At 38.0% G+C, this 25,710-nt stretch overlaps 1 protein-coding gene across 1 annotated transcript in view; it reads right to left on the minus strand.

Moving 5' to 3' along the window:
* Window positions 1-21,435, minus strand: part of SLIT3 (slit guidance ligand 3) — a 195,073-nt gene extending 173,638 nt beyond the window's left edge. Inside the window, exons 1-2 of the mRNA XM_033141837.1 lie at window positions 21,374-21,435; window positions 16,868-16,939 (exon numbers count right to left, since the gene is read on the minus strand). Coding sequence (XP_032997728.1) covers window positions 16,868-16,939; window positions 21,374-21,435 — 134 coding nt within the window. The remainder of the gene's footprint in view (window positions 1-16,867; window positions 16,940-21,373) is intronic.
* Between the last annotated feature and the right edge of the window lie 4,275 nt (window positions 21,436-25,710).

Consider the following 25,710-nt stretch of genomic DNA (forward strand, 5'->3'; position numbering starts at 1 on the left):
GTTAGCGGCGTTTGTAACCTGAAAAAACGTAACCCGAAGCGGACGTAACCCAAGGTATGACTGTACTAGCCTAACATGCACCTAGACAAACTGTGTTTGTTTTATATGAATGCTATACTCACATTCTGAAGTCTTTCCATCCAGCTTTTTTTAGGTGCAGCCAACACTAACTATAAGCCTTAGGCTGTATCATGCAACTGCTGAGAGATTCGAACACTTTTTACACAGTCTCTATATGTACATGCATGGGAGGAGTACAACCAAGGTGGCAAGCTGTGCATTTGAGGATGGAGAGTGGAAGGTTATCTACTTTTGCATGCAGAAGGTCGCTGGTTCAACCCCTGTCATCTCCAGGTTTTATGTGAAACATCTTGCCTGAAACCCTGGTGAGCTACTGCTAGTTTGTGCCAAAAAGCCGAGCTTGATGGATCAGTAGAATGACTCAGTACAAAGTATCTTCCTATGCTCTTCTGCACTTTCAACAGACTTTCAGAACAGATCCTATGCACATACAAAGTCTCTCTTGCTACTGAACATGGTATGAGAAAAGCTTTTATATAACACATATATAAAATGTGCAGTATTTCTCTAACATTTTTATACTTCCTTTCACATCAGTCCTCATTTAGCGTACAGCAGATTTCAAGAATAATTCATCAACACTAAAATCACACACACACACACACACACTGCAGCTAATATCCCAGGGCTCAGTTAAAAACAAAACAATCTACTGGAATTAAACACCAGCAAAGGCCTGGGAGCATAAATATGTTTATAATAGGTTCCAAAAATCATTTGTGTTGGTGCCTGCCTGAACCCAGGCTCTTATGAAGTTTCTTTAGAGAAAGCAGACACTGTTTTAGATACAGCCTAAATCTGCAACAGTTCAGGATTTATGTAAGCCCATGTTTCAGAATTAAAAGGACAAGAGGAATGCACAGACATATCTAATCGGTTAAAAAAAACTGGGAGAAGGAATTCATTGTGGAGATTTCTGATGAAAAATGTGGCTGTGCATACAAACAGAAGGTAATAAACTTAATTAAAGTAAACCTCAAACAGTATTTTTAATAAAATAATGCAAAATAGTATTATACTCTAAATTAATTAATTAAAGGAACAGCATCAGATATCTGTTGGAGGCTTAGAAAAGTTAAAGGTACATTTTTCCATATTTGGTGGGATTGTTGCTTAATTAAAAGAATTACGGGGAGAAATAATTAAAGAACTAGCTGGTTGTCAATTGCAAGTGAACCCAGTAACAATGCTTTTAAGTTATGCAAAACATCAGGTAGACAGTAATGCACAGTTTTTGGCTATTCATAGGTTCATAGCAAAGGCATGGACAAGAGACACAATACCTTCAACAGACCAATGGAAGAGGAAAATCTGGGACTTACAAAATAAGGTTATACAAACAACTGTGGGACAGAATTCAATAGACACATTTCTGCAAAAAAAAGAAGACTTATTATATACCCTACTGCTATCAACATCATACAAGGGATTCAGTTTTGATGGATATTCTAAGTATAATGTTATATATGGATTACATTTATTTTGTTATAATTGTAACCTTTAAAAAATATTCTCATACTTTCATTTCTTTATTTAACATATCTTCTCTTTCCTTCCCAAATGAGCCCCAGTGTCAGAGACTGTTTGGACACTGAGGAGTGGTGGCTGGATACAGATGACACGGGACTGGGAGAAGTTGGGGTTGGAGACTGACTTGGAAGAAGAGATGCATGATCTGAGGAACCCGTAACAGCCAGGTGGCAAGAGTCAGAGGAAGGCTAAGCTGCAGGATTGGAAAGTGAAGGACAGGTGCTGGAGGAGGGAGAGAGAGAGGTCCAAATATGCAAGAAAGTTTTTTAACATTCACAGCTTTCTAGAATGATAAATATATGATTATCAAATCTAAGTATATAACTTTATGTGGTGCTAATTTTATTATTTTAAGTACATTGTAAAACATTTTGTGTTTGCTTTTGAGAGAAGAAGGCCAAAGACTGCTCACATCTGACTAAGGCCCCCAGTTAAATGGGACTCTTCCAGCTTTCAAAAACTGGTTAATGGAAGCAAAATGCCCACAATTTCTTTCTTCTGAAGTTATCATATGGAATTAGACTTTCTTAGGTGCTGAACTTTATTTCAAATGCTTTTCTTGCTAAGGATTTGAATTGGTGAAGGTGAAGAAACTTTAAATTGCAGCAATTACATATTTACAGATTACATATTCCACACATTATTAAAACAAAAGTTAATTACTTCCCCAAAATCTAAACAAAATTCAACAAATTCAAGGGAAGAGCTATGGCTTAGAAGTAAAGCACGTGCTTTGTAAATAAAATAACCCAGTTTCACTCACCCCTGCTAAGTGAAAACAATACTGTGAGTGTAAACAATACTGAGCTAGATGACCCAATCATCTGACTTGGTATAAGGCAGATTCCTATGAACCATAGTAGTAAAGAAATAAGAAATAGATGGCTTTAGGCTGGCAGCTTTCTCTGACACTTTCCCACAACTATAACATGGTAATAATACTACCAACCTATATTAAAGAGTTTTTTTTGTAATGCTTACAACAATAAAATATATGTTAAATGCACCAAGCATTCTAAGAAACTAATAAATGCCAAATATAAATTTTATCAATGAAATAAATATTATAAAATGAGTACTGTAGGTATCACAAAAGTTTCCACCTCCTTCCTAGTTTGGGAAGGATCACTTGACACTCACCTACATTTACTAGAACTATGCCTCAGCTGCAGGCTACTGCAAAGATCTAACAGGCTCTTACCAACCTTGCAAGAATGCCTGCATGCACACGTATGTGCATGTATGTGTACACTCACATTTATTGTAACTTGTATGGCTTGAAAACTTGCTATTTCTTTAGACTGAGAATGGCCTTGAGTTATATTGGAAGTAAATATTATGAAAAATACAGATCCGAATTTAACGATCATATTAAAATTTTAAATCTCCCTCATTCCCTTCCCCACTTTTCAGTTTCAGGATTTTTACAACATCCTTGTTTTATTTTGCTCAATTGCTGATGTAATGAACACCGCATACCAAACACATAAAAGAGCATCTCCATAGCAATTGGTGAAGGTTTTATTGGTTTCCCTAGTTACTCTTGACTGATAACCATCTGTTGTTCTCCACTGCCCAGTGGGGAAGAGTAAAGGGAGGGGAAGTAGTCAATATGGCCTTTCTCAAAGAGATGTTAAGTGTCCCAACCACGCTTCAGCCTTTGATAGCAAATGCTGCAACTTATACATTTCATACTATTTGCATGTTTAGACCTTTTACCTTTCCCCAAATAAATTCACACCAGAGTCAGATATTTGATTTGGGTTTTGGCAGAAATTTAGGCCACAACTTCATTGATTACAACCAAGTTAGTGGTTACATAGGTTCTGGTTCAACTAACTCCCTGCACCCTTTCAGGCAGTGCTGTCCCAGAGCCACGTTCGTAGGACAGCCAAGGATGAACACCAGGGACAGCTGCTGGAAGGAGCGCCAATCAGCCACCCTGATGTCCCCTGGACTCAGTCGCGGGCCAGACCCCTTTCAGGGAATGCCAAACCAGTGAGTCCCTGGATTCCTCTACCTGAATATCCTTCATTTGCATAGGCGTGGCCACGTCACGTGCCATGCCTATCATCTGCAACTTACAAGTTGTGACTATTTGCTACACGGCAGGCCAAACCCAAATGGCAAAAGCCAATCAGCCAAGTGGAGAAAATTCCTGCCGTGTCCCTGCCCCAATGGCAGACGACACACGAAGGCATAGCAAGGTCAAGCGCAAGCCCTAAATATAGGGAGAGGTGGGCGGCTTGTCGATGAGAAAGCCCCAAAGAGGAAGCTCAGTAGCCTCGCATGGGCTTAAATAGGTGCCGCGTTGCTGCTTTTTGCGACACCCCATTGGTCAGATTGCACCCCAGCAACACGGGACCGACCTATCAGGGGTTGTGGCTGATTCCAGATTACCCCCCACAACACTGGGTCAGGTGGCCAGGTCGCACTGCAACATGTGCCCTCTTTTATGGAGGACACGTTGTCTCACTCTTCTCCCTTTTGTTGTTTTCTCAACTCTCAAAATTTAGATTCTAAGTGCATCAAAAGCTTACAGATTTTTGCTTAAGGAACTCCAAAGTACCATGTACTTCAATGGTGCTGTATATAATGACAATATTACAATATCTAGGTTAAGATCCAAACCACTTGAAAAGGGGGGTTAATTGAACATTGTTCAAACTGAAATCCCTTTTCATATGCTGTGTAGAATTTTCTACTCTAAAAAATCATTAGATAATCCTTTCAGAACCAAAACTGTGAATGTTCAACTTTGCATCAGATATTGGATCTTGACTTCTAAAAATAATAATTTAAATTGGAGGAAGATGGCTGCTTGGGAAGAGGAGAATTGACTTTTGAAGCCATTAATTAAACTACAGGACAGTCTGATCTGATTTTATCGCTTAAATAGGCAGATTTAATAATTCGGATTTGCTCCCACTAGATAAATGCTGCCACAGTTATACACTGGCTCCTAAAAGATGCATTCCTCTTGAGAACTCAACTTCTGATTTGTCTCAGTAACTAAGAAAACAACATTTAAACAGTGATCCTATTGACCAAATGAAGACCAAGTCTTTTGGGTTAACCTGGGTTAGCCTGCTTGAATTCCAACAGTGGGATTCAAGTAATGATTCCCATTAGCAGAAGCCCTCTGCACTGGTTTCTGCTTGTATAACAGTGCTTCCCTCACTCTATTGAAATTGGCTCGGGAGGTCAGAGCATTACACAGGGTAAGGAGAAGAGGGATTGTTCCATTCGGCAAACTGAAATGCTTGCCCTGATGTTGAATTCCTCCCCATTTGTTTGTAATGCAGTAACATTCTTGGAGCACTGAGACAACAGGATGAAGTTTGGTACACACATTCAAAGCAAAATTTCAACTTACAACCCCAGTTCAACTCCCTCATAATATTTTCAAAGTGTGTGTGTGTGTGTGTGTAAGTCAAACATTGGTTAAAACATGAAGCATAGAATTTTATTCTGAAAATTGCATCCCATAGTCTCAAAGTTCAAGATTACTGCATTATCCCTCTTGGCTTGAATACAGTGCAGTATGTCTACTGGATAGCACTGAAATGATGACTGGTGTAGACTTTCAGGATAACTTTCTTCGTTTCAAATATGAACCTCAGTTCATTTTCAAGGGATGCAGGAAACATGAAATGCACAATTTAGTGTGATAACATCCTTGAAGATTGAGACAAATGAATTAAAGTTGGCAGACACATTTAAGACACTTTTCTACATTTCAAAAACAAACTCTTGCACCCTTTTCCAAAGCAGGATATTGCAAATGGATTATAATGTGACACTGAAGAAAGACTGTAAACTTTGGTTTTCCTAGTAACAGGTAGGTAGCCGTGTTGGTCTGCCATAGTCAAAACAAAATAAAATAAAAAATTCCTTCCAGTAGTGGTCTCTAAGGTGCTACTGGAAGGATTTTTTTATTTTATTTTGTTTTGGTTTTCCTAGTTCATATTCAGGGATGGGAACCTATAGCTCTCCAGCTGTGGTTGGATTCCAATGCTCATCAGCCACAAACAACATGGCTAATGGTCAGAGAGAAGGGGCGCTTTACTCCAGCAACATCTAGAATGCCATAGTTTTCCTATCCCTGCCATACATTAAGTAACAGAACCTTTCATAATAAAACGGATTGGGATTGTCATAATGTGGATTGGGCTGGATCAGCACTTTCACTTTCAACAGACCTAGTGAAATCAATGACACTTAAATTAGCCATTACTAACTGAAATCTCATAAATTTCAAATGATTTACTTAAATTATGACTAAATTTAGATCAAAGCCAGTGGAATTCTACTTAGAATACTCTTAAAAGCACTTTACATCCACTTTAAAATTCTCAATGTACTTTAGAAATCAAAGTTTCTGATGTGAATTGATGTTTAAAGGTAAAGGTAAAGGGACCCCTGACCGTTAGGTCCAGTTGCGGACAACTCTGGGGTTGCGACGCTCATCTCGCTTTACTGGCCGAGGGAGCTGGCGTTTGTCTGCAGACAGCTTCCAGGTCATGTGGCCAGCATGACTAAGCCGCTTCTGGCAAACCAGAGCAGAACATGGAAATGTCATTTACCTTCCTGCCAGAGCGGTACCTATTTATCTACTTGCACTTTGATGTGCTTTCGAACTACTAGGTGGGCAGGAGCTGGGACCAAGCAACGGGAGCTCACCCTGTCACGGGGATTCGAACTGCCGACCTCTGATCGGCAAGCCCTAGGCTAAGTGGTTTAGACCACAGCGCCACCCGCGTCCCTGAATTGATGTTTACTATCCATCAATTCTGAAACCTGTCAAAGCTTCCAAATAATAATGAATTGCACCGCCTCTAACTATTGGAAGAAAACCTAACAGCCTTGTACCTAGCAGAGTGTAACGGGGGGGGGGTATAGGACTTAAGTGTTCTCTACTCAGTTTTCAGCTCCAAACTGGTGCACGTTTCAAATGATTATCAATTCACATTCAATAAACACTTACTGTGCATTTCCATTTTGCAGAAGGAAAAAAAGGATTCCTAAGGTTGCAGTTCTGTACCCATATACCTGAAGTAGCAGCACATGCAGTGGGACAGAGCAGCATAGCAGTCCTCCTGACACTGTCCTCACTAAAGCTCATTTGGATGGGAATGGGGCAGAGCAGTGGTGAGGATGGAGGTGCAAGTGTGCACTGGCAGAGTCAGTCAGATGCTCCTACCATTCTGTTTGTCAGCTTGGCCTTGCCATCGCCCAGTCCCATCCTGATAAGCAGCAGTGACAGCACCAAAATGGCTGCGCTGGTGCATTCACACCACATTAAATTCACTGCCATCTTGTTCTTCACCTCCTGGTAAGTAGCAGCAACATGAATGGCTGGGTGAGCGGCAGCACCTCAGCCCACCACCCACTACTGACTTTAACCCTAATTTCAGATTCCTTCATGTTTCAGCATTTCCCTGGAAGCTGCTGCTATTAACTACAGAGGGGAAAACATGGTGGTATTCTACACCTAATAGCAGTGATAGAGAAGACAGGATTTTCCGTTCAGGAATTAGGGTCAGTGAAAGGGATAAAGCCAACCTTTCATAGTGCTCTAACCACAACCCAAACTAACTCCCTCCCGCAGCACCTTCTAGGAAAATAAAAAGACATTGGGAAGTTTGATTATGCCTCCCTGCCTCATCAGGATGTCAAATATCTGAAGAAGTGTGCATGCACACGAAAGCTCATACCAATAACAAACTTAGTTGGTCTCTAAGGTGCTACTGGAATGATTTTTTAAATTTTGTTTCAATATCCAGTATCCCTTGTACTGAATCGAACCATTAGTCCACCTCACACAGTACTGCATCCACTGACTGCCAGCAGCTCTCCAAACAAAGATCTCTTCTTACCTTGAGATGCCAGGAATTAAATCTGGGGCCTTTTGCATACAAAGCATGTGAGCTACTGATGAGCTATGCTATACCCCACCCCTGCCATTGCAGGAAGCATAGGTTTTTAAATGTTTAAAACACAGACATAAAACCTGAGCAGTTAAGCTTCCTATTTTTTCATCCCCTCCATTCCTCCTAAAAATTATTGCTTGGGGTTTTTTTTTTCATTTTTGTTTTAATTTCCGCTAACGGATCGTCAGACATTTGAGATACAGACCACCCGCTTTACTTTTTCTTACATAGTCTGCATATATACAAAATGAGTACAACAGGAACACATAAATGTACAAATCCAACATCTCCCAAAAGAAGACTGTAACTTAATCTATTGTTCTGGTTTACACTATAATAAATTTGTTAGCTTTGAGGATGCCACAAGAGTCTGTTTTTTTTTAAAACTAAAATGTAATCTAGCTTTACTAATTGCCACCAGCCCTGTATTTAGAAAGCTAATGTGTCAGAGAAACAGTTCTAGGCTAGACTTCTCCCTGCATACTAGTTTTTCTGCAGTGATATAGCCCTCATGATGGCTGTCCCTTATACTTCTACTCTATATACAGATCAGTTCTAAGTCTAAGAAATATTCTATGGGCGACATCATTAGACTACATGAGTTCATTGCTTATATGCATATGTAGAAAACAACATCCCAACCATTTTGCCCCACCTTTATCAATTATGTCACAGAGCTATATTCCTAGAATCATTTCCACTTTGTTGAAAAAGGGGGTGCTGAGCAGACACAAATATTGCCTGAAAATCCTGCTCTCCCAATGAGTTTAAGTGAAGGGGTCACACTGGCATAATTCTGCAGCATCTTGCTGAACAGTATTAATAGCCCTTCACGATTGGTTCAATCCATGGTTAAATTATATGTGTTCTGCTGTTTTGGCCAAGGCACTACATGTTGACCCTCCCCTCCCAACAACCCCCAGAGAACAGAGTAACTCAGTACAAAAGGTTTGCATTAAATGTAATGAAACGAATGACAAAATCAATAAACCAGGAACTATGAGGCTATCATAAAAATGATGTAAACCCAGAGTTCACAATGGTTATAGAGCTATTTAAAATTGTAATTAAAACCAGCACAATTTTTTTCCTAGGATAAAAGCCTCCCTGACAGCCCCAAATATATGCTACAGGAAATCTTCAACAAATATATCCGAAGTTGGCATGAAGTCAGCATAAATTAGTCAAGGATCACCTCTAAGTGTACAATTTTTAGTCAAAGGAATAAAAAATTGAGAATGTTGGATTTTACATGATTTTTGAATCACACTGCCATATATTTAGCAAAGCTACACAACATACAGCACAGACCAAATTAATTTAGTTAAATGTTCCAATCAAGTGCCTGACAAGGAGATTTTGTTTAATATCAATGGCAATAAATTTTGCTAAAGGTCAGCTTTAACCTCATGTATTTATCTATCCTTACTATTCAACCTTTGACTTCTTTTGCTGCCCAGTTTTGGTGTAACTGAATGAAACATTAAACAAAGTCATGCAACATTTAGTCATATGAATTATACTTAGTTGTGGAAACTATTCCTTTGAGCTAAAGTGACATTTTTCAGGCACCATTCCATTACAAACATTTGACTCCCGCATCAAACAAGGAAGGTAAAGAATGTTCCATTCAAGGTCATAGTTGAGCAGGTTAACATAACTAATGACAACAACTCAACAATAGCCAATGACCTTACAAAACCTCCTCCTCCCATTATCCAAGTATAAAACTGAGGTCAATACAGTCGCACTTAGGACACAAAGGAAAGCTGAATATCAGTCCTGAGCACAAAAAGCTCTAATCATAGTTCTGCTAAAAAGAGAAATGTACCAAAATGTGTATGTGGTATACATTTCCACAATGAGAATAAGTAACAGCAAAATCTGTTGAAGATAATTCAGTTGGCATACATAATAAAGTTTCCTTAAGCATAGGACCATAGCTGTCAACTTTCCCATTTTTTGCGGGAAATTCCCTTATTCCAGTGCCGTTTCCCATTGCAAAAAAAGGGAAAGTTGACAGCTATGGCCGTTTCCCAATGCAAAAAAAAAAAAAAGGAAGGTTGACAGCTCTGCATAGGACATACCTGGATGAAATTGCTTAATTACATAAGCAATGTCAAATATAGCATGAAAGGAATTAAAATATGCAGTGCAATCCTATGAATGCCTACTCAGAAGCAAGGTGCATTGAGTTCAATTGGATTAACGCACAGGTAAATAACACACAGATTAACACGCGGCCTAAATAAGATTTTAAATTGTGATTGCTCCAATTATTTAGATTTGCTACTTATGAAATTTCACCTCTAATCTATACATTTTAGGGTGGCCTACTCTATAGAGGGCAGTCCTCTATTTGACTGTGTTCATTTTTTGAAAGTATGTTTGATCCTAGTCTGATTTAAAGAACCATAAAAAGAGAGAATGAAGGGTCATCAATACTTAGCACCTGGACAACAGAGGCCATCTACGGTGAGATGTTTCTATTTAAACTATAGCAACAATTTCTAAATTTGCATCCATGCATACAAATTAATGTTATGCATATCATCTATGCTACTTCCCCCTTTTCTTGGTGATGCATCTGTTCTTCTTTGGTGATGTGTAAATGACAATCCTAATTATTTGTAGCTTTATTTTAATATCTTCAAAGTTATTATTTAACCCCTTATCGACCTGGTGTTTTGCTGGGATGAGGGTGACTGGGCAAAGACTGAGGCAAGTGCTGGAGTGGGGCAAATTTATTTTTCGAGGGTGACAAGTCTGGCTTTAAAGTGAATTGTTGCTGAAAGATCCACCCTGACTAGCAAATCCTACACCCAGAAACACAAAAGGAATGCAAATGTTTCTTCTGCCCAACATTCCAAAGCAACCTTTTAAGCATACTTCCATAGACTTCACTGACTGCACCCAGCTGCATAACTTTAATTGCAAGAAAGTGTTCCAGTTTCAGAGGCCAGAACTCTAGCCACTGTTTGTACCAGGCACTGGAATCTAAGTCTGGATGGAAACCAAATTACATTCTCAGTTATTTAGTTTGCAAATTAGAATAGAATATAGTCTTCTTCATGATGATCCAACCTGTACCCTATCCTAGTTACTGCAATTAAGCAAAGAGCAATGTTTTCACTTGGGGAATTATCTCCTCGGATTGCCACTGTTAAGTACATACACAATGTGCAGGGCACAATCTATGTGTCAATTAGTTTCCCATGCATTTCTTCCTATCAGAGCTCATATGCAGAAAGGGCAAAGGTCACAAAAGCTGAAGCCAATATGAGCCAAACTGTAGTTTATGGGTCATGTCTGAATCAGGCTGGATTCTGCCTTTGTTAACAGATGAAGCCAAATCAGTGTCAGATCCATGAAGCAGTGACTGAATTTGAATCAAGGTCATGAAGCTCTGCAAGTGCTGCAAAGCAGAGTTGCTCTTGGTCCAAACTCTACTAATGCCTTGTCTTGATTCCACTCCTGTGCATAGACAGGCTTCATCATCTCCTTACTCCCCTTCATTTTCCTTCACCCTTTGCTCTTAGTCTATATGCAACCTTATAATATGCTACTTCCTGGAAACAAAAGAAAAAGATGAAGAAATAATGGTAAGTAAATGTAAACAATATGCTTTTACTGCAGTTCTATGCATGGAGACTTTATTACAGTGAGGCATGGGAACTAAAGGGTTGCAGCAAAGGTTTTACAGAAAAGTAGAAGATATTTGGAAGAAGTGTCATCACACAAGTGTTTTAAAAAATATATCCAAGTATAAGGGGAAGAAAGGGGTGGAGTCATTTGAGGGAGCAGGAGAAGGCTGAGGGTAATAGAACTGGATGAATGATGGTCATGGGCAGGAATCTACTGGAATAAAATAGCAGGGAAATAAACAGGGAAAGGCAATGGTGGCCTTTCGGCTGAATTGAGGAACATGTGGTCACACTGATGAGAGTGCTGAATGATCCTGGCAGCAGAATGCTGGATGAAAGCAACGAAGCTGAGGTGACATAAAGGAGGAGCAGAGAGGAGAATATTGTAATGGTCAAGGTGAGGGATGATCAGGATGACAAAGATAAAGCACCATATTTCTGCAGAGCTGCAAAAGGAGAAGCTATAGTCTTGGAAAAAGAAGAAGAAGAAGAAGAAGAAGAAGAAGAAGAAGAAGAAGAAGAAGAAGAAGAAGAAGAAGAAGAAGAAGAAGAAGAAGAAACAAAGAAAGTTAAGGCTTTATACCTGTATAAAGGTATAAAATATGATAATTTTAGGGTCTGACATGTGAACAGTGAAGCATTACAGTGGAAATATCCAACCAAGTCATTTGGAAAGTTTGGACAAAAAGAGGGAGAAAATACTTGGTAGAGAGGTAGAACTGGATGACATATAGATATATAGATTGTCTGGAAAATCATGGGATTTGATGAGGTCACTGAGGGATAACATGTAGACAAACAGCTGCAGAGAGCTGCAGAAAGCCAATAACAAGTTCTTGAAAAATCCCAACAGACAGAGGGAAAGCTGTGGAAGAGCTCCCTAATAAATAAAAAAATAGAACGGATGCTTGGATGGGTAGGGACTAGGGAGAGAACCAAATGAGGACAAAATCATGGAGACATATCATAAATAAAGTAAAACAATATAAAATGATCTATGGTGTTGAAGCAACCCAAAGAGGTCAAGGAGCATGCTTAGATTTTGCTCTTAAATTATCTTACAGTATTTGATTATCGGAAGGGGAGTTTCAGTGAACTGCAGAAGATGGCAGCCAGACTGGAGGGAGTCAAGAGTAGAAATAGAAAAGACTAAGTTGAAACAGAAGGAGCAAGGCAGAAAAGGCCAACAACCAAATGAGTGTGTATGGGAGTGCCTAAGATGCTGTAGACGTATCTGAAATTCCAGCTCAAGGTTAGGTGCATTTTTATATCTCCTCCAGGATACCTAGAACCAGGTGTTTGGAGTGACAGCTTCAGCAATTCTAAGGTGAAGTTCCAATGGTACCCTTGAAGCTCTGGGCAGGGTTCAGGCTGGAGAAAAAAATCAGAGCTCAAATGCCATTTCAGCATTTTCAGAGTGAACCTTAAATATGAACTACAGGTATTTCTCAGTATGCCTCTTCACTTAAAGGACCCAGCCTGTTGAATCTGGTGGAATAGTGGACAAGGGCTGTGGTTTCACCAGGGCCTCTGAGTTGGAGGCCAAAGACAATACAACTTCCTTGGGCTGGAGACAGGCATTGACACAACAGGCTCCATCACAACCAGTGCCTCTGATTCAATATGTACACTTGTGGCTGGCCCAGAGGGCAATTTCCTCTCTCTGGCTTCCTTGACTGAAGAAGTGGAGTCTGAGCCCACGGTTACAACTGCCATGCTTTTTATAATCTATTTGTAACTGCTCAACTTTCTATAGCCTCTTTTTTCTGTGAGTAGTTTTGCGTTCTCTCCAGCTGCTTCTCCAAGGTTTCCTGCCCCATATGCTGCTGCTGTAAACCACTGACAAGGTTACTCTGTAAATGGAAGAACATAGCTTCCTGGCCGCTGGAGCGAAGACTGCCCTTTTAAAAAAGCTTTCATGTTAGGAGTGTTACAGTATCCAAGCAGTTTATGATTGAATTCCTGGAATTTCTACTGCACATGCTCAGAATGGGGATGTTTCACTTCCAACATAGATTTTCGGATGCAGCAGCAAGGCAGTATCAGAAAAGGTAATCTCAGTGTACAAATTATCTCTGTTCTGGGTTCACTGAGGTATGAATCTTGGCCTTGCAGATGCATTGTTTAAAACCACAGTATCATCATCCTTTGTGCTTCTTCTGACTAGATGTTTCACAATTCCAAAAATTGTGAACAGGAATCAGGAAACAAACTCGGATAAGATTTGGAGAGCAAGTGAACAAGAATGCTGGAAACAAGCAGCAGAAGGCCAAGAAAGCAATTTTTCTTATTCCAAGAGACTTAAAGCAGTTTACAAAAGATTCTTGTAAGAAAAGTGTTTTAAAATCAAGTATCAGGTGAGAAACAACTGAATGTCCCAGCTTGAAGTGTCTCCCACTGGTAGGTATAGACAGGGTCTCTGAGAGGAATTATCAGGGTCTCTGAGAGGAATTAAAAGAAGCCCTGTGGATACAAAGTACACATGTTCCATGAGGCCTCTTTTAAAAGACTCACCCTGTATAAAGCTTGTATCTGTTGACTCCAGACAAGCCACTCTCTTACATCTAGCTATCCATTAGCCCTATGAAACATCAGTTTGCTTTCTGGGAAAACTTCATCGCAGTAACAGGAAGTACCCTTAAAACTGTTGGAGGGGGGAAGCATATGGTGTCCCATTGTGTCTCGCCCTTGAAACACTAACCAGAGAATCCCAATAGCTCCCTACTGCCCCAAGATTCCCAAGCATTGCAATTTAAGGCTGAAAAATCATAGAGTTTGAAGGGACCCCAAGGGTCATCTAGTCCACCCTCCTGCAATGCAGGAAACCTCAGCTGAAGCATCCATGGAAGATGGTCATCCAACCTCCGCTTAAAAACCCCCAAGGAAGAAGAATCCACAACCTCCCAAGGGAGTCAATGTTGAAAAGCTCTTACTGTCAGAAAGTTCTTTCTGGTGTTTAGTTGGAATCTCCTTTTTATAACTTGAAGCCATTGGGTCAGGTCCTACCCTCCAGAGCAGGAGAAAACAAGTTTACTCCATCTTCCAATGTGACGGCCCTTAGGATATTTGAAGATGGCTATAATGTCTCCTCTTTTTGAGGCTAAACATACTCAGCTCCTTCAACCATTCAATTATTAGTTTGTAAAACTGTTACTTTGATTGTTTTATGTTCCAGAATTTGCTTTTGAGACTAACATTAGAGGCCTGAAAACCTCTTTACATTGTAAGTGGGTGAAGAAATTAAAAGTAAAAGATTGCAGTAAAATCTTATTTAGAAGATTGCTTTGTGCAGAGGAGGAGTCATCCTCAGACCAACATGAGGAACATGTATTTCAATCAATCATAGTTTTTAATGATGTAATTATGAAATAGGTGCTTTTTGCATTCATAATTAGGTGTTGAACAGATGGTGAAGGATGAGATTAATCCATTCATTAAATTAACTTATGCTATAAGTAATTTTTCTTATAGGAAGTTTCAACTTGGTGACATAATTTTAATAGTATAGTAATAGGCCTAGCTATTGAATTGCTGTGAAAGTTAAAGTGACAGGCAAAGGGTTATTTCCTGAATTCATTAAGATCTACAACTGATTTAATACCACTAGAAGGAGTAACAGGCTTCTTTAACCTACAGTATTGTTTAAAACTAGGCAACGTACATGAGGTAACCTATGTGACTTCTTTTAAAGCTTCCAGAAAGCTGTCCTATGTTTTCATAAAGCACAGTTTTATTGTATGTTGGAAGCTGTGAACGGTCTCCTCCCATAAATATCTGAGTGAGAACTCTACAGCACTTCAGACACCCAGCTGCAGTAACTTGGCAGAAGAGAAAGGGTATTCTCATATGTGGCACCCAGATTGTACAATTGGCTCCTGAGGCAGGGTATGCCTAACCCCATCTCTGACTGTCTTTCAGTGGATAGTGAAGACAATTTTATTCCATCATGCTTTTAGTTAAATATTAACTTGTTCACAATGCTTTCACTACTGCTGTTATAACAATTTGCTGTTTGTTTTAATTGTAGTTACATTGGTTTTGTTTCTAAATTGTGAACTGATTTTAACAGAGATAAGCTGTTATTATTAATAATGAATACTACAATGCTCAAGGAATGTCAACATCATAATACACTAATTTATTCTGGGGAATTTGAAAAATTATTAAAGTATATTTGCAATCTATAGTACTTTAAGAAATATTTTCACAAATTGGTATCCGACACTGGATTTATTTTTAGCAACACATATACAAAACCTAAATAGTATTGTTGAAAAATGCACTATTTTGGAACAAATAATCCCTGCTCTGAGTTATTATTTTTGAATGAAAGGCATATTATAGATATAAAAAAAAATCCCTCCCGATTAAATTTGTGCATATATTAAAACTAAAAATACAGAGAGAAGATTAGCTTGTAATTTAACATCAGGCACACAGAACATTTAAGGGATGGACTAATAAAAAGAATCAACACTAGGATTACCTGTATATGTCATAGTAAACCAGTTAAGAGTTGGAATGGAACTTTCCAGTTGACAATTTAGCTGTTTGCAAGGTGTTAGACAAGTCACTCTAGCTCAGCATCAATTGTCTTTTGAAAAATGTGGAAAGCAATATTTGCTACTTTTATGGGGCTATTGTAAAAGGTAAAGGTAAAGGGACCCCTGACCATTAGGTCCAGTCGTGTCCGACTCTGGGGTTGCGGCGCTCATCTCGCATTACTGGCCGAGGGAGCTGGCGTACAGCTTCTGGGTCATGTGGCCAGCATGACAAAGCCACTTCTGGCGAACCAGAGCAGTGCACGGAAACACCGTTTACCTTCCCGCTGGAGCACTACCTATTTATCTACTTGCATTTTGACGTGCTTTCAAACTGCTAGGTTGGCAGGAGCTGGGACCGAGCAATGGGAGCTCACCCCGTCGCAGGGATTCGAACCGCCAACCTTCTGATCAACAAGCCCTAGGCTCTGTGGTTTAACCTACAGCGCCACCTGTGTCCCGCTATTGTAAAGACTACTAAAATAAAGTATTTGAATCATTTTGCAAATTTAGAAAAGAAGATACAAAATACTATTACAGCTATTACTACTTGAACAGAGGAGGGCAGCATATAGTTCACTAGGCTGAATTTGCAGTTCAGAGGACTTCTGCACTTATGGAATTATGAGTCAACTAAATTATTCATTTATACCATCAAGTGATGTGATGTTCTACTAACAGTGCAATCGTATATATTTCTATTCAGAGGTAAGTCCTATTGAGTTCCATGGGACTTACTACCAGGTAAGTGAATGTAGTACTGCAGCCCTTTGTTTTTCTGTAGCCACAAGATGAGCTAGCCCAAGACATCACAGTACCTCAGGTGGAAAATCCTAAAGGTTTCATTAAAATAGTATATGTTGCAATTACAATAAACATACAATATTAAGCTAAACAAATTTATTAGTCTTCTCCCTTTGATGAAACATCAGCTGTCTCAGGCAATTGACCTGTGAAAGACAATGGAATCTTGGAAGAGTGTGCATATGTTTAATGCAAATGTGAGAGCATGGAAGTGGATCAGCGATTTCTAGGCATGGAAACCATTTCCAGGTATGCCTCTGGTCCTCAAATACTTAAGAGCAGTAGCATATAATAATTCATATTCAGCCCAAGTTCTGTTGTAGATGTGACTTACAAATTCTTCACATCGGTAATGCCTCGAAAAGCCTTTCTTGGGATGCCTTGAATCTGGTTTTCACTTAAGTCCCTAAAGAAAAGAAAATACACACTTATTAGGCACAAATAAACTAAAAACACACATAGAGAAATGCTCACAGCTGTCGGCAACTTAGACATGGATAGAAATAGTTGCACATTTACTATATTTCAGCAGGTTAAGTGTTGAAGTGGCTGCTGAGAAGGCTTTAAAATTTCCATGAACTGTGGATACTGTATGTGGTTTTTATGGGATGACATAGCTAATGGAACTGCAGATTCTTATTCCTATGTGTTTGGATTAAATATTATAAAAAAATTACCCTCACAGATGTTAAAAGCATTTTTTCAAATTTGTCTGTGCCTTTACAACCCTTTTTTATTATTACAGATTAACATTAACAAGGACATGAACTGCAGGGGGGACACACCTGAGATAGCATAGAAAGACAACAAATACAACAGATAAAGTAATGTGTAGTGCAATCCTATAGATTTTTACTCAGAAGCAAGCCATACTGAGTTCAATTAGATTTGCTCCCAGGTATATGTACATGTACATAGGACTTACTAAAAGAGCGTACTGTAGCCTTACAGAACAAATCTCTCAGTAAACCTTGTCTCACCGCTCTTTGAGATACAATGAGTACAGAACAAAGTGGGATCAAAGTGATTAAAACTGTTTCAATAAATACAAATTAAGACTTAGGAATTTCAGTATGTTCCAAGAAGAATGAGAAAAGTATTAAGTATGAGAAAAGTAAATATCATGGAATTGTGGAGTTGGAAGGGACCCTGAGGGTCATCTACTCCAACCCCCTGCAATGCAGGAATCTCAACTAAAGCATCCAAGACAGATGGCCAACCAACCTCTACTTAAAAACCTCCAAGGAAGGAGAGTCCACCACTTCTTGTGGGGGTATGTTCCACGATTGAAAAGCTCTTACTGTCAGAAAGTTCTTTCTGATGTTTGGTTGGAATCTCCTTTCTTGTAACTTGAACCCATTTGTTCTGGTCCTAGCCTCCACAGCAGAAGAAAATCCTCATATGACAGCCCTTTAGATATTTGACAATGGTTATCATATCTCCTTTCAGTCTCCTCTTTAATAAAATCTCAGCATTCCCACCTATTTAATATTTGTGGCCTAATACATACAAAAACTGTAGTTAATAAAAAGAACAAAACAGTTTTCCAATAGCATTGCAAAATTAAGCAAATTGCTCTTATTAGCATCCAAAGGAAACCTTTATTTTTAATAAAATAATTGGATGGCCTCTGGCTAATTAAACAATCTGTGGCCTTTTAAACTTGGAGTGGTGGTGTTTTGTCTGTTATTATGTTATGCATTTTGTCCTTTCATATTGTACACTGCCCTGTGATCTTCAGATGAAGGGTGGTATAGAAAAATTAATAATAATAAATGGGATAGAGCATGGACTTTAAGGACAGTAACACCCGACCAAGCTTAGTAAATGGTTTTTTAAGGGATGTACAAATTGTTCATCCTAAAGCCAGACTTTTCAACTGGGTAGTATTCATTATAATGCACCCCATGCAATCCCCCGCCCACCTTTAAAGTAAATGCTGTATTGTAAGGTGAACTTCCATCAAATTGATTTTATTGAAAAACTAGCATTGTGACTCTGAATGAGAGCACCACACAGAAAACCCACACTGACATCTTAGGTCAAGCTGTGTCACCCAGGGCTTTCTTCTGTTTTCCATCAGGATGATGGTCCATTCGACCCCCACCCTAAATGTCTTTGTCAGACTAATTCAATTTATGCTAGTCATGTAGTCTACACCAATTCCTCTCGGTAGCAAAATTGTTCTCTCAGACAGACACACAAATGGCCATGCAGAATACTATATTGTTTTCTAAAAGAAATGTTTCACTTTCCAAAATTATGCAACAGTGACTAATAAGGTATCTTCCTCTTCCATTTTTCCCTTCTGTTCTTCAGTGCTTAATACTGAAATATTAAATGCTTTGTGGCAGATCTTTATTCTTTGTTACAAAGGGAAATGTGGGGTGGGATAAGTCAATTTTTAAAGACAAACATACAGTACTATGGTATGATATATACTACTTAGAGATAAAGCAACTGGTTTAAAATAGAAACATCAATCGAGAGTTACCAATGATAACAAAATGAGATAAATGAAGCAAGCATTCACCCTAAGCAGAACACAAGAAAATCAAATTTGTCCTTGAAAAATGTGCATTTTATATTACTTCAAGCAGAGTGAAAACGTAGCAAACTTGTGATTTAAAGCAATGTTTCTAGTATTCTAGCATACCAAGGTAATTTATATTATTGATGTCTCTTTTATCCATCTACTCTGTCTTTTCTACAGCTATCCAAGAACACAAGAGATTGCAGGAAATTAATCTCGCTCAGAAAAAAATATCTGCTTGTAACTTACATTCACTTTATCTTCTATTGAGGTACTATTCTCTGGCTAACAGGGCACCCTCTACAAATCTCCAGGATTGTGTGCCGATTTCATAAATAAATCTCATAGTCTGACAACCTGACATTGTCAAGGTGTTGTTGCAGCAATGTAGAGGTTTCAGTTGCAAGCAGCATTTATGTAGCTGTCCATTCACTATTACAAGTATGCACTGTTGTGTATGTTTTGAAGTTTTTTGATCTTGTGTTTGATAGCAGCATTCCAAATCACTCTTAAAGACTTTCTAGGAGCAAGTCAGCTGCCATCAGATTCACCCAACGCACAGAAGTATCTTTGGCCATATTAACAGGTTTCCATTTTCTGAAACATGCTGTCAGTTTCTTTATTTTTTAATAGTCTTTATTGATTTAAATTATACACATATACACATATACAAAGAATTTACACAGAAGAAAGCTCGAAGGAAAAAGGAGGGGGGACAAAGAAGAACTACTACAAAAAAGAAGAAAAGAGAAAAATATAAAAGAGAAAAAGGAAATAATCAAAAATTTATTTACATAAAAAGCGTAATTTTCCTAATTAACACTTGAAGATATATATTTCTTGTTTAAAAATTAATACATTTAATACATTTATAAACATTACAAACAACATCCCAAGGAAACTCTAAACTGACTACATAAACTAACATACAATATATAACATTTTTTGACCCAACAAAATTAATATATCTCAATTAACCAGTTTAACCTCTTTTTATGTTATATACACTTTCCAATTCTGATCACTTCATAACCTATGAAAATAAAAATGACTTCCAATTATTCTCACCATATTTTGATTACTAATTGAATTATACTTACCTGGCAGGGGAGATACCATGATCACATGCTGTCAGTTTCTTAAATATTTTTTCTTAAGGCCACTAGGGAAGCAGTATCCAACCATGATATATAGCTATTTGTTAACTGTTCAACATTTGTGATACTATTACTATTTCAATTTATAATCCTAATACACATTAGGATGAGAATGTCCTTTAAAGAAATTGAGGGATTTTGTGTGGAGGTGTTAAATGTTAATCTGTAAAACATCTTAGAATACTCATAAGGGGTAATATAAAGGCCAAGGATAAAGCTTCAGTCCAGCTATTTCATTCTTTTATTTTTTTTACAGATAGAACTTATCCTACATTCATGCACAAGACTGAGATTTGACATCAGTAAAACAAACAGCAGGGTTATAATATTAGGTATGAATAGTCTTCACACTCATTAGCTACAAAATCAGTGCTAGAAGCACTAAAATAAATGCCTGCTTTTCTAATTTCAAAAAAGAGTGGCTATTATTGCTTTGCACCAGTACGCACTGGGCACAATCCTTGACTATAATTAGCTGGTGAAGAAAGTATTTAAGTTTGTATTAAGAATGTAACATATTGCAGGCAGAGCCCTTCCACTATCCTTTCATTTGTTGAACACCAAGACTGAGGAGGAATTCTGGAAAGTTTAAAATATGTTGTGATATCTCTTGGTCATAAGAGAAGTATCATATTGCAGTTTAGTTCCTAAATCGATTTATGTTTTTTTTAAAAAATATCTATATTTCCCCCAACAGAAACAGCAATTAAGGCACACAGGTAATTAGATGCTGCTTTTGCAGACCATTTTGGCAAAAATGGTCTCCCTTCCATTCATAGATGCCTCCAATGAATCAAACAGCAGGTTGTATACAACAGTGCCTTTCCATTCATGGATTGCTCTTTGATTCATTGGAGGCATCTATGAATGGAAGGGAGACCATTTTTGCCACAGCCTCCATTTTGCTGCAAATAATTGGGGCACTCTCTAGAACAGTGTGTGATGCTGGGATGGGGGGGGACGGGGACAGAAAGACTGAACTTGCAAAAATACCATCTCTTCTCTTCTGCTTACAGAAGCCTGGATGAAAGAGCCTTCTGTGAATGGAATTATAGTATTGGACACAATCCAGTAACACTAACATTCCCTTGGGCCCTGAATAGAAAGAACATCAATGAAACAGATTCCAGCCAATGCAAGACTGACTTACAGGATTATAACTTGGCTTATGCGACTTCTGAACAATAAAATCCTCAGCCTTGTTAGAGTCATATCTATATCTACTAACAGGAGATACAGTAAATTGACTGAAACTCGAAACTGGGTGATTTATTTGCTGCTCTGCTAAGAACTACTCCACATAAAAAACTACATTAATTTTTTTAAAAAAAAAATATTCAGGAGCTTATCTGAACTGAAGAAGTCTTATAAAGACAAGAAAAATGTTGATAATAATAATGCAACATTGTGATCAAGTAATTTTAAAACATTATAAAATAAATGTCCTTGAACTTTTTAAAGTTATTCCCATTATGCAAACATCCTTCTACCCCTCCCCCAATACTGTCTTTGATACACCTTGTCAGCTTCTCTGCAGTGTTAACTTGGCAGGCAACTCTTACACAGTGTAAAAAACAAATTACCAACCATGACAACTTATCTTACCACTGTGAAGGTTGTGTATAACCTTAATTAATATACTGAAATGCTCCCATTCCATAGGTATGACTCTATTTTCAAGCCCATTTTATTTTGCTTGGAAGAAATGCGTAAACAGCTTGTATACCAGAAGCATTCACGACTTCTCAGAGGCTTGTCACAAATATGACCCAAGCATGAGATAGAACTGCTCTTTTGCTTTGTTTAATTGCAGGTCTTCAAAAATAAACATTAACACAACCTTTAAACACATTAATAGCAAGACAAAATGATTTCCCCCAACTCACCATACAGTTATCAACATCTATAGCCTTTTTGTCCACCACCTTGGTCTCTGTGAGTACTAGTAGCACTAACTTTGCAACAATAGTGACTGTGCAAAGCAACCACTAAAATAGGATATAATTATTTATGACATCTGGTGTCACAATGTCCTGCTTTCGCCCTAAAGAGCATCAATTAAAATATAATGAAATCTCTCACAGGATTGTGATATCTTCTGCATTCAATGTCAACACCTTTCTCTCTTGACATATAACTTTGTGGGAGGGGGAGCAACACCTGGAAATACATAGGCAATTATGGTCTATGCAATAGCTGTGAAAAAACAAATATATACTAAAGAAAATATATATGAAATACCTTATGGATACGTGAAACAAGCCTTGGCCCTACGGCATACCACAAAGATTGTACAGTGTGGTTATTATCAGGCTTCTCACTTAATAACACACAACTAGGCAAAAAAATAAAAATGTGTGGGTGTGTTCTTGCTATTTAAAAGCATTAAAGTGTCTTCTGACATTCCAAGGTTTATTCCTGGAGAAGACAAGGGCAGAACTCCGATTAATCAGCAAATGTCCTGGCTCAGCACTCTGTAAGAATATTTATTTACATAATAGCACTCCCCAAAATTAACTGGACTCTCTTCTGAGTTGCCATCAAACATGTTATTGGATTGCAGATTGACAATGTCAGCTCTTACAATTAAATTAAGTATAGAAGAGTAGCTGATGGCTGGTGGGGTGGGCGGGAGGAGACCACATCGTTAATAGGCTCATATAAAAGTTCACATCTTACAGTTTTTGTTTACTTACTGTTAGGAACAACATAAGGGAGAAAAAGTGGTCCCAAGACAATTAACTATTATCACATCTGGGGTGGGGTGGAGTGGGGACGAACTGTAGCGCTAGCATAATGTACGTATCTGTCTAAAGTCTATTCTACATATAAAAGTCTGCAAAAAATATCTATTCCAGCTAATGTGTTTGTTTAAAGATAGCACATGCCTGAAATCCTTGATGTATGAAAAGCCAAGTGGTCTGCTGCCAACATTAGAAAGTCATAAAAATCTAATTGTGGAAGGAATATACCGTAGTTTCCAGCAGCAGCTTAAAGTGAGTACTGTAGTTCACTTCAGTAAACATTTCTAAGCAAGGTTTTACACTACCATTCTCCCTGCCTGCATTCAAAGTCACTTCATTATGGGAGAACTATCAACACAGACAAAAACAAAACATCAATGGAAAGAAACTTGTCTCAAACTGTTGAAGCAGATAAGATCTATTATATGTTCTCATTTTTCAGACTACATAGGACTACAGTGTCATAGGTTAAAATGTCTACAACTAATGTCAGAGAAATACATTTAACTTATTCAGATCATAAAAAGAATACATTATCCCAGAGCACTTATCTACTAAAATCTATTAAGGTTTTTAAAAGAGGCAAAGTAATTTTTTGGTGTCCTCTGAAGGAGGCAGGCACACTTCATGTTTCTTGCCAAACTATCGTTACATGAAGCTTACCTATGTTTTGATATGATGTTTAAATTGGAAACCGTTGTTTGGAATCATTGTGAAAATCAAAATCATAAACCATGGTCTGAAGACTGCACAGAACAGGCCTTTTTAAGATCAATGCCATGATTTGCAGCATTACTCTTTTTTCCCCTGCAAACTATATATTAAGTGTTATTAATTGTTATGGCTACTTTTTCATGTACACTTATTTTTTTTAAAACAAAGCATATACTGTACAGTGGTACCTCAGGTTAAGAACTTAATTCATTCTGGAGTTCCGTTCTTAACCTGAAACTGTTCTTAACCTGAGGTACCACTTTAGCAAATGGGGCCTCCTGCCGCCGCCGCGCGATTTCTGTTCTCATCCTGAAGCAAAGTTCTTAACCCAAGGTACTATCTCTGGGTTAGCGGAGTCTGTAACCTGAAGCATCTGTAACCTGAGGTACCACTGTACAGAGCACGACTGAAGGACCGTGCATGTCGTGGAAAGGCTCATGACACTTTAAGCAATGGGTTAGCTCCTGGAGTCAAATTCACAAACTTACTTAAAGACAACGTGCACATTAAAATCCCCTGCCTTAACTATCATCTCCTACTAAACAAACATAACTGAAAAGGCATAAATTTTAAATGCCTTAAGTATGCATAAGGATAATTAATTGCATATTCCTTTAAAAAATGCAGACATAAAAAAGAGATTCTAATTTTCTAGCAGAAAAGAGAATTTGATAAGATTCCATTTGTGACCTGGTGCTTAAAGCTTTGGTTACACTGCCAATTCAGTACACACTTCAACAATTTCAGGAACAAATACTACTGTTTAACTAGGATACTTGCTGTATTATATTTTTATTTTTATTTAAATTTCCATACCGCCTTTCATCTGAATATCACAGGGTGCTTAATTTTATTCCGTTAGTTTCAACGCACCAAGAGTTCTAGCCTGCTACATGTAGTGCTGTCGCATGTTCTCTCTCTCTCTCTCTCTCTCTCTCTCTCTCTCTCTCTGTAACATATCCAGAAAGGATTACTGGTAAATGCAAATACCCTCTATAAATTATTAGGAATATTGTTGCAGGGGAATGTACTTTAAAACACGATGGTTTACTATTAAAATTTAATGTGTATGCACAAGATAGAAGCTTCATTTTATAAGTTACTATTTGCAAACAAAAAATATAACTATATGTCAGCAACTTTGAAATATCTATAAACTAAAACATGTGTCAAATTGGATAGTTAAGTACACATTAATTTTTCAACAGCCTTCACAACATAAATAGAAACAACACATTCACACCATTATCAGGTAAATGTTTGTTAAGTTTATTACAGGGCTTATGAGAACTGGGGACAGACCACCAGCATACTGTTTTCCCCAGTGCAACATTTATTTTAATCCTTTTTAGACACCAGGCATCTATACTAAAGTGTTAGAATAAATAGTTAAGAAAGGTGTTAAAGATATAGAACAGAGCAAGGGTATTTCCGAACAAGCTAACTCTCATGCATAATACAGCTTTCTATGCAGTGAACTTCTGCAAGTCTACACTTAAAAACTGCAAGCATCTTCAAAATGTGAGAATAAAATTTCCAAGCACATAGTTAATGTTCAAATGGCAGAATATATTGATTCTCTGCCCATCTCTGAGTATCTTAAGTTTACCCAGAAGACTATTTGATTTAATTAAGTTGGTGCTTTATTAATATATATATTCCTCTATTGATCATAAGAGAAGCTGACGCATGTTTGAGTCAGGCATACATCAGATCCATTTAATGGACCTCCACTTAGGAGAGTGGTTGGCTCTAAATCAAGGTAAATGGGAGCAAGTGCTCCTTTGGGATGGCATAGCTTAGCTGAATCTATAACATTTTTACAGGGTTTTTTTTTTCCTTTTAAAGTGGAAAGCATATGGAAATTAGATATGAAAATAGTCTCTCCTTGCACGTTTCAATTAAGCATGTCAATACCTTAATTAAATTGCTCAACTTAATGAGATTTATACCAATGAGTGTGTTTTATACTTATAATAGCTTTTTTGGCTGCTGTTCAGGATGTCAAATAAATTGTGAGAACTGGGAT

The sequence above is a fragment of the Lacerta agilis genome, chromosome 2 (assembly GCF_009819535.1).
Source record: "Lacerta agilis isolate rLacAgi1 chromosome 2, rLacAgi1.pri, whole genome shotgun sequence".
NCBI classification, from domain to species: domain Eukaryota; kingdom Metazoa; phylum Chordata; class Lepidosauria; order Squamata; family Lacertidae; genus Lacerta; species Lacerta agilis.